The 10,802-nt window shown below is 33.4% G+C and overlaps 1 protein-coding gene across 1 annotated transcript; it reads right to left on the bottom strand.

Annotated features, from left to right (window-relative positions):
• Window positions 1-6,115: 6,115 nt before the first annotated feature.
• Window positions 6,116-8,565, bottom strand: K441DRAFT_533029 (uncharacterized protein; the record flags this gene model as incomplete). The annotated part of the gene is made up of 2 exons (XM_067642261.1): window positions 6,116-6,167; window positions 8,297-8,565. Coding segments are annotated over 2 exons (321 nt in total), but the record flags the coding sequence as incomplete, so codon positions are not given.
• Between the last annotated feature and the right edge of the window lie 2,237 nt (window positions 8,566-10,802).

The following is a 10,802-nucleotide window of genomic DNA, read 5'->3' as shown; positions in this document are numbered from 1 at the left end:
GAAATTAAATAATTAAAAAGTGGTAAATATACAAAATACCTCCGTTTTGTACTATATGTTAAAGCTAGGCCTTTTTTACAGGCCTGTTTTCTTACTATAATGCTATCTATCTTCCGCTAATGTTATATATAACGTGTCTGCTATTAAAATAAACTTAAGTGGTTACTTCTAGCCTGTTCCTAGCCTCTATAAACTGCTCTAGGAGGCCTATTTATACCATACAGATTACTGCCTTCTTTGCTAACTATGTCTTGTTTAAGATCTTCTAAATGTTTTAAAGTTAGTTGTTATACGGCCATATTTCTTTTCTTAGTTCTTTAAAATTAGGATATTTAATTAGGACGTATTGTCCTATCTATTCGCCCCAATATATACACCTTAAGTTAGGCGCACGTTTAATCCTATAGAGGTAGCTCTTTAGAGCTGCCTTTTCTGTTTAGATCTAGGTAAGTATAGCCAAAAGGGCTTTTAGTATGTTGTTATGTATTTTAAGCCTCTGCTTTAAAATCTTTGGTGCTAGTCTATATAACTCCCTTCTAGTTTTACTACTTTCCTATTCCTTCTCCTAGTATACCTCTATTTAGGCTTTTATAGTTCTTTTTGCTGTAGATAATAGGCTTTATAGGGAGGGAAAGGTAGGGGCTCTTAGCCCTATCCTGTCCTTTCTCTATTCTGCTGCTTACTTTACTAAAATATCTACTTATTTATTTCCTTTAGTCTTTACGTATAAAGGGATTTAGTGTATTATAACCTTTATACTTATTATCTATACTACTAGGAGCCTTTGCCTTATTTTATATATAAGGTACTATCCTAATTAGTTCCGAGGCTTTACTACTACTTAAATTACTACTTAGCTGTCCGTAAATATCGTAAGTCTTCTAATTAATAGTAAGTATTTTAGCGTTAGGTTTAAGGCTAGCTAGAGACCTCTTAGTTCCCTAGCGTATATACTACTTACTTAGTTTATTTCTATATAATTAGTTACTTTTATTCCTAATTGGGGTATATATACTAACGCTCCGATCTCCCCATTAATTTTGCTTCTATTAGTGTAGCTAGAAGTGTTAAACACATCGTAAGGGCGGCTAAGGCGCTAGTGGTAAGCGAGCTAATGGCGATTTTCCATGCCGGGTATGGAAAATCATAATTGGTTGACAGAGGTCATAGGAGAACACGCGATAAGCCTTACCTCTTATGACGCGTAGATCTTAGAGAATCATCTATTTACAACACCATATAGTATATATCATTGTGATATATATATTCTACATGTTATAAAAGTTATACTAACACTAATCAGTAAGCGCGTATAGATTAGGAGATACGCACTTACTTAGAAGACGTTTACGCTCCACCTTATAAAGGCCCTATTTCAGTTAAAGAGAATTAAAGTTCTCTGGATTTAGAAGACGTCTAACGCTCCACCTTACCCGGAAATACCTTAAATCTACCCTAGATTTAGAAGACGTTTAACGCTCCACCTTAACTAGAGATAGACTACTGTACTAGTAGTTAACGCGACCACGTTAAGAATGCGACTATACTAAGAACGCAACCACCCTAACCACTACTTAAACTATCCCTTAAATAACAACTTAAACTATCCCCTAAACCATTCTACGCATCCTTATCCCTTTTAAAATGGCTATACTTACGGACTAGAAAGTAGAAGCAGAACGATGGAGAAACGGGATTAATATACAAACAGCAACTAGCAAAGACCTTACAGACTTTATATTATTTAAGTTATGGGAATATAACGAGTACAAGCTAATAGATAATAGACTTTAGTCTTCCTTTTAAGACGATTTTAAAATATTTAGTGTTAATATATTTTTAAAAGTAAATGCATAGCACCTTTAAAGCATGTATACCTTCCTGCAATATAGAGGAGTATACGTATATATAAAGGAGAAACGCATAATATATGCGCAACTCTTGTTTGAATTAACCTAGGAAGAACGTCAATATTCCTAGACTTAAGAGAACTTAGATAAGGTGTATAATGAGCTAAATAGAAACAGGTTTTAGTTAAATAAAATAAATAATATACTTAAGCGCGGTCTTAACTATAAAGTATTATAAGACCTAACAGTTTATATAACCCTATTTTAGCCATAATAACTATTAAGTGTCTAGACTATAACCCCACCACTATCCGGAGGAACACTAGTAGGACCTTTACTGTACGTAACCCTACGACCCTAAACCGCTCCCCTCCTATAGATGCCAACTATACTAGGATAGGGCAAAGAGATTTCTAATACAGCAAAGATGTATATAGAGGAACTTAAATACAATGGTATAAATGGCAGCTTCGATTATAAACTTACCATCTTCTATAGTATCTATAGCCGATCTAATGTTCCACAAGAGGCTTATAATAAAGCTTTACTAATTATATTAATAGGTCTAGCCTTAAACTAGTACTTTAACAGCGGACTCAGTAATCTCTTATTTAAAGACGCGTGTAGGCACCTTCGCAATTTCTTTAAAGGCCCTAGCTTAGAACGCAAGAACCTTACTAAATAGAATGCAATCTTATTAAGGACGATAATAGATAAAAACACAGACAAATTAACCAGCGATTGCCTCCAAATATTAATTAATACACTCTCCTAACTATAGCATAGCCTTACCCCAGAACTATAAATAACACTATTCCTAACCAACAAACTTATTACGTCTTGCCAGGGAATTTACGTATGCTAATTCGCTGTATTAGACCCACCTTAAGAACTAGGCCCCCTTATTAATAAACTATAGTCCTTAATTACGGCTTATAAAAAATAGAACCCAGAGCAAGCTTAAACTTAAGCTTACTACACAGATCGTCGGTACTTTGGACGGGAGAATAACTATAATTGGTATTAAAACCATAACTAATATTAAAACCGAACTTACGACTAAAACCACAACCGCGACTACACCTACCCCCATTTCTCTCCACGTTATAAACTACGTTACTTTATATATAATAAGGAAGGCTGCCAATTATAGAACCACACCTAAGAAGAATAAAAAGAGTCTAAAGCTAAGTTTAGAACCGCTAATAGAGATAAGTTTAGTAAATTTGACAACTAATTTAACAAATAACTTAATTAATATATTATGGACTACGAGGATAACAATATTGACTTAAAAGAAGAGCTTAAGGAAGCTTTCCAAGTACTAACCATTAACACAAATTATAAGGCAACCGATAAGAACTCTTAACTAGACATTAACCACTTCTATACCTCTTTCGGCTAAGTAAAATAGCATAAAGCAACTTCTATAGCTACTACCCTAGCTAATAAAGCCTTTAGCCATTTAGTTACAACTATAGACAATATAACACCTCTCATAACCAACTAGGACCCCTTTACCTATAATATAACTACATCTACGTCCCGCTATACTGCAGACTACTTTATAGGCATAATAATTGACACAAAAGCATCTAAACGATCTATAGTAGGATATAGCCAATTCCTAGCATTCTAAAGACTTAATACTGGTGTATAACTTAATACCACTATATAAGGCATAGTTAATATATAATTCGGCATTAGATTAACCTCATTAATTAAATTAACTAAAGTAACTACCCTAATTGGCACAATCGAGTTTTATATTATTAAAGTTAACACCCCATTTTTACTCTGCCTAGCAGACATAGATTAACTATAAGTATACTTTAACAACCTAAAAAATATGCTAATTACCCCTTAGAGCGAAGTACTAGTTATATATCGCTTTGGCCATCTATTCCTCCTTTAAAACACATCCCTATGCAACTACTTAACTATATTATTTAATTAAAACCCTTACTACTTAACTAATATTAAATTAAGACGACTACATCATTACTTCGGCCACCCTTTAGTTAAGCGTCTTGCACGAATACTTAAACGCTTAGGGCACGACATTAATAGCAAGACTTTAGACCATCTTACACGCTACTACTACCATTGTTAAAAACATAGAAAGTCGCCTAGTAGATTCAGATTTACCTTGCATAATAATATTAATTTTAACTACTTAATCGTGGTTAATATTATATATATTAATGGCACACCTCTACTATATATTGTTAATAAAGGAATATAATTTTAAGCCGGTAGATAGCTATAAAGTATTAGCGCCAAGTATATATAGGATATACTATGAATATGCTAGATTAACATATACCTAGGACCCCCTAATATTATTACATATAATGTAGGCAAAAACTTTATAAGCAAAGAATTTAAACAATACGCTATAATACTTAAAACAGTTATAAAAGGCGTATCTGTTAAAGCCCATAATTTAATTAGAATAGTAAAACGTTACTATAGCCCCCTCCGTCATATATACTATATTATTATTGCGGAACTACCGGATATTAATAAAGACATAGCTTTATAAATGGCTTTTAAAGTAATTAACGACTCTATAGGCCCTAATGGTCTTATATCTACCTTATTAGTATTCGGAGCTTACCCACATATAGTGGAATCCGACGCACCCAATCCTACGGTTATAAAACGAGCAGTAGCTCTTAAAAAGGCTATAGAAGAAGTTAAGAAGCTTAGAGCTAAGCGCTAAGTAGTAGATGCCCTTAATATACGCAACAGACCCAAAACAACTGCGATTTATAACCTACTACTTAACTCACCTATATTAGTATAGAGAGAAGGACCTATAGGCTAACCCGGCTACTAGTCTGGTCCATACAACCTACTTAACATTAAAAATAAGACCTATACCATATAACTTCCCTATAGACCCACTAACTTCCGCAGCACAGTTATAAAACCATATATAGTAGACCCCGAAATCACAAAAGATATATAACTAGAAGATAACAATATTAAACTACTTTTACCTTAAACTAAGCCTAAACCTTAACCTTAAACCAAGCCTAGACCTTAACCCGTTAAATGTGGAAGAGGTAGACTACATAAGTACCCTATTAAAGCAAATACCGCGAACATCTTAATTTATCTATAGGATAAGGATAATAATCAACTTATAAATCCTAATTAGTTTATAGTATTACGCCAGAAGGAGATCAAGGGATTGCTTAAGAAAGGAGTTTTTAAACTAGTTAACCCTAAGGATATACCACAAGGCAATAGAATATTTAACTCTAGATTCATTAACGAGATTAAGAACCCCAGTACTAATAAAGCCTTTAAGAAGTTAAGACTAGTTATACAGGCCTACAACGACCCAGAGAAAGACATTGTATTAACCTAATCACCTATAATTTAACAAGTCAGCTAACGCCTTATTCTTTGCATTATAGCTATAACTTAAAACGATGGTATACATCTCTACTTATAAGATATTTTATAGGCCTATATATAATTAACTATAAAACTAAACCGAGACTTTTATATTAAAGCACCTCTTAAACTTAATACAGCACTTAGAGTCTTATAAGGCACAATTCTAAAGGTCGTTAGACCTTTATACAGCATTCCTAAGGCAGGCAATCATTAGTTTAAGACTTACTATAACCACTATATTAAAGAACTAAACATAAGCCAATCCACTTATAACCCCTGCCTACTTTACCTTAATAACCCTATAAGTTTCGGAATAGTTAGTTTACAGATTAATAATACCCTCCTACTAGCTAACTTAGTTTTTGCAGCTTTAGAATAGGAGAAGATTAAGAAAGCCAAGTTCTTAACTAAAGAACGTAAGCAACTTACACCAGAACACCCAATTAAGTTTAATAGAGGCATTGTCTAATAACAGGATTACGTAATTACGCTCATATAAGAGCGCTAATGCTAGAACTTAACCCTTATCAATATTAAGGAAGCTACTATAACAACCAGTTCTAGAGGCACTATTTATATAGTACTTACACCTAAGGACTAATATATCGCCCAATAAGCAAGAGGAGCTTATATTACGTCTATATGCCAGCCTAAAGCTTCTTTTAATTTATCCTACGCTACCCAGGTAATTAACCCTGATGAGAAAAACACAAAACTACTTAATAAGAGAATTTAGTGGCAAATTAAGAACTTAACAAGAGGCTTAAGCTTTATTAAGCTTAACATAAAGACACTTTAACTACTTATATTTACTAATTCCTCATTCGCAAATAATAAAGACCTCTTATTACAGATTAGATATATCCTAGTACTAGCAGACTCATTAAATAAGGCAAATATTGTCCACTGGTCCTTAGTTAAGTGTAAGAAAATCACCAAAAGCGTACTAGCCTCCAAATTATATACTATAGCCCATAATTTTAACATCGGCGCTACAATTAAAGCCACAATCGAATTATAACTTAACATCAGCCTCCCGCTCATTCTTTGCACTAATTCTAAGTTAATTTATAAATACCTTGTCAAACTAGGAACTACATAAGAGAAGAGACTTATAATTAATGTCATGTGCCTACGCCAGTTATATAAAAGACGCAAAATAGCGAAAGTTAAATAAATTAACGGAGACAGCAACCCTATAGACGCTATAACTAAAAGCAACCCATTATTAGCCCTTAAACGACTTATCGACACAAACCGAATCAAGTTAAAGACAGTAGAATAGGTAAAACGCACTATATCAGTAACCTAGTTAATTAACGTATAAATATGGCAAAGAGGGCGTATACAATCTCTATGCCACGTAACCGCAATCTATAGTAATCTGCGGCAACCTATAGCAATCTGCCTGTATCTATAACACTACCTAGTACTATTACAACCTATACTATAACAGCAAGGAAGGAAGGAAGGAGAAGTGCGTATATGGATTTTTAAATTGCACAGTTATAGGATACCGGATCTTCACGTTTTCTAAAGTATTCCCAGTATAGCTAGAAGTATTAGACACATCGTAAGGGCGGCTAAGGCGCTAGTGGTAAGCGAGCTAATAGCGATTTTCCATGCCGGGTATGGAAAATCGTAATTGGTTAACAGAGGTCACAGGAGAACACGCGACAAGCCTTACCTCTTACGACGCGTAGATCTTAGAGAATCATCCATCTACAACACCGCATAGTACATATCATTGTGATATATATATTCTGCACGTTGTAAAAGTCATACCAACAATTAGTGTACGCTAAAAAGTATTTTAGGCTGTCCTTAGCCTCCTATACGATCTAGTTATATTCCTACTTTACTATTTTTTTTATCCCTAGTAATATAGGTTTATAGTGGTTTGACCTAGAGGCAGAGCCTCTTTAGGCGGATCTCCTTTATAGGTGGTATTTCCTTAAGGAGGCGTAGTATGGCGTTGTTCTCTATCTTCTAAAGTAGGCTGTACTCTTTATATTTAGTTAGGGCGGACCTTCTTAATTATAGGATCTTATTGTATAGTAGTAACCCTCTAATTTAATTTAGGGAGGACTCTACTGCTTAGTAGAGTGCTACTTTAATAGGTGGGATATATATATTAACTTCTAGTTCGGCTCTAGCTGTAGTCTAAAACGCTCCTATTATAAGCTAAAGCGCTCTATATTAGATCCTTATAAGTACTTAATAGACTTATTTAGCTCTTTTAATAAACCTACGTCTTCCTTCCGGTATATACTAGTAGGAGGTTATATAAAGCATACGTGGTACAACTATAGCAGTATATAGCTGTCTTATATATTTGGTTGTAATGCCCTATATAAATCCTACAATGCCGGATAGGCACGCAAGCTGGCTTGTTAATCTTTTAATAATATAGTCTAGGTGTGCCTTTCTAAAGAGTTAGTTATCTAAGATAACTCCTAGGTATTAGGCCTTTATAGTTAGCTAGATTGTCTATATCCTTCCGTTCTTTAGCTAGAGTACTAAAGGGTACTTTTTTGTTTTCCTCTAATATCTTCTCTTTTCGTAGGATAAAGTATATAAGCTCGTACTTCTATAGTGCGAATACTAAGGCGTGCTAATTTGCCTACTTTTCCGCCCTTTTATATAGCATTGCTAGTGTCTTAGTTATTTCTTTAGTAGTTCTTCTATTTACTATAATACTTATATTATTAATATAGCCTATAATAAGTCCGTGCCTAAGCCCGTTTTCATTTATAGCAATATTTAAAAGGTTAGTGTTATAGAATAGGTAAGGAATTAGTAATATTAGTAATCCCTATAGGATCTCTGTTAGTATAGAAAATCTTTTTAATATACCTTCTAGTAGCTTAATATAGGTAGATCTTCCTATAAGAAAGCTGTTAATCAAGTTAACTATTAGGGTAGATATTCTTCGTTTCTAGAGGTAGTAAATAAGCTTATAGTATAATATATTATTAAAGGCTCCGCTTATATCTAGCATAAGTAGGCTTATTATATCCTCCTCTTCTATTTACTATAATGTGTATATTTTTTCTAGGAGAAGGTATACCGCGTATTTGTAACCGGCTGCTACTCTTCTACCTATATGGGTACGTAGTAGGAGGCTATAAGCGTCCGCTATAAAGAGTATTTGTTTTACAAGTACTTTGTTTATTACCTTCCCTACTATATTTAGTAAGGCTATTAGTCTATACATCTTAGGGTCTCTAAAGTCCCCTTTCTTTAGTTTTTGGAGTGCTACTATAATAGATCTTCTAAAGTGTGCTAGGTAGTACTCTACTGTTAGATAGTAGTTAAAAAGTAAGGTAAGTGGTTTTTTTAGTTCCTGTATAGCTTTATAAAGTACCCGACTTAGAAGCTAATTTTTTTCCAGCGCCTTATCTAGACTAATTATTCTAATAGCTTCTTTTACCTCCTATATTGTAATTTCTGGGATCTATATTGGGTTTAGATACTGGTATTTATATATATCTTTTAGATCTGCTATAGGCGGTATAGGGAAAAAGGAGCCTTTTAGGGCTGCTGTCTTTTCTTCTACTATATATTATGGGGTGCCGTTATATCTCTAATGTCTGGTATAAATATAGCCCTTATAATATTCCTTTTTCTAGCCTAGGCGTGTAGGGACCATAGTCCCTTTATATCGTTAACCTCGCTAACTTTATCTCTATATTCCGTTCTTATAGCCTTTTTAATAGTCTTAGTCTTTTCTCTCCTTGCTATCTATAGTATAGTGTAGTTCCCTTCTATTAGGAGCCTATTATAGTATCTTTATACTTGCCTCTCCGCTTTAATTACTTTAGTATATTTTTTTTAACTATCCTAGTTTAGATCTTAGGCTAATTTTAGCTATTAGCGTGAATAGTTCCACGGCCTTAATATGTTTATAATTTTAATAACTATTATATTAATTTAATCTTTTAGTAGGGTCAGTGGCACTTTAGGTAGCTTTTAGAGTATATTATAAAATATTTCTTTATTTATTTTCTTAAAGAGTTGCTATATAGGTTCCTTCTCCCGTTTTAATTGGTATCTAAAGATAGTTTTAACTAGGAGGTGGTTAGATTCTTTATCTAGTTCCGTACTAACCCTTAATTAGATTAAATAGTTAGCTATATTAAGAGTAATAAGGCTAAGATTAATTATAGAGGTGTTTATACCTACTCCTTTAGCTAGCCTTATAATTAATCCTATTTTAAAGCTTAGTTTAAGTTTATTATTCTCTATTACTTTAATAAGGTATTCTACTACTGCTTTATAGTTAGACCTAACTTTAGGCCCTCCTTATTTAGGGTAGTAGAGGTTAAAGTCTCTACCACTATAGTACTGTAGTTTGGTCCTCTTATTTTTCTTAAGGTATTATTTAGTTTTAGGAGCATGCAGCCCCTTAGAAGCCCGTCCAGCCTATTATATAATAGGAGGGGGTTTAGGTTATAGATATTAAATATAATAATTATATACTGCTAGTCTTCTCTTCAGTTTATAATTAATATTATAACTAGATTTTATCTATAGTCCGTAATATAAAGGTGTCTAATTAGAATACTTTTATTAATAAAGAGATACACTCTTATTCCCAGATAGGGGGGTAGTATAGGTAAAACCTATTACTAATTGGGTTGGTAGTTATAGGGAGGTCCTATTCTAGTTTTTTGCTATACTATATTTCCTATATAGCAAGTATATTATACTACTACGTCTATTTATCCTAAAGGAGCTCTTATATTTATAGGTAGCTCTTTCCTATATTTTAATATAGTACCTTAATAATATAGATGCCTGGGTTGTCTATTATTAGGAGCAATCTAAGATATTTATCTATAGTAGTGTATAAGCTTCCCCCTAGCTCCTTATAGAGTATTAGGAGCTTTAGCTAAAATTTAAGCTATTATTCTTAATATTAGCCTATTTATCCATTTTAATCTTAATTATCCCCTCCTGCGTTTAGCTTTGTTATTATTATTTGCTTTAGCTATAGCTATAGCTAAATATCGCGTCTTCTTTTGTTTTTGCTTTACCCTTCTTTTTACTAGACTTTGGTTTAATAGTAATATATTTACTTAGCTTAGGACAAATTAGTAATATATCTCTTTATAGGCTCTTAGCGCTTACTATTCTGCTCGCTTCTTTTTTTATATTACTCTTTCTATTAGGCTTCCTGGGGAGCCCTTTACTAATTTCTTTTGTTTTTATATTCTGTCTACTTCTATTAATCTTATTATATTTACTAATAGCGTTACTAATAGAGGTAAGGAGCTTAACTAGCTATTAATTTAACTCCCTATTTTTAATGGCCCTTGTTAGTTATATAAGGGGATATTACGTAGCTACGGTTCGTAGATAGTATAATAATTGTTCTGTTTTTCTTCTTCAAGAAAGGGGTGAGGAACTTAAGGTTCCTCACTATGCTAGTGCCGCGGCGGCACGTGACGGCAACTTGCCGTACGTAACGGCAACTTGCTATACGTGATGGCAATATGCCTTATATACCTTTATTCCTAATACCGGCAACTCTTCTTT

Source organism: Cenococcum geophilum (assembly GCF_001692895.1).
Source record: "Cenococcum geophilum 1.58 unplaced genomic scaffold K441scaffold_1, whole genome shotgun sequence".
Lineage (NCBI taxonomy): Eukaryota > Fungi > Ascomycota > Dothideomycetes > Gloniales > Gloniaceae > Cenococcum > Cenococcum geophilum.
This window is presented reverse-complemented; position numbering and strand designations above follow the sequence as displayed.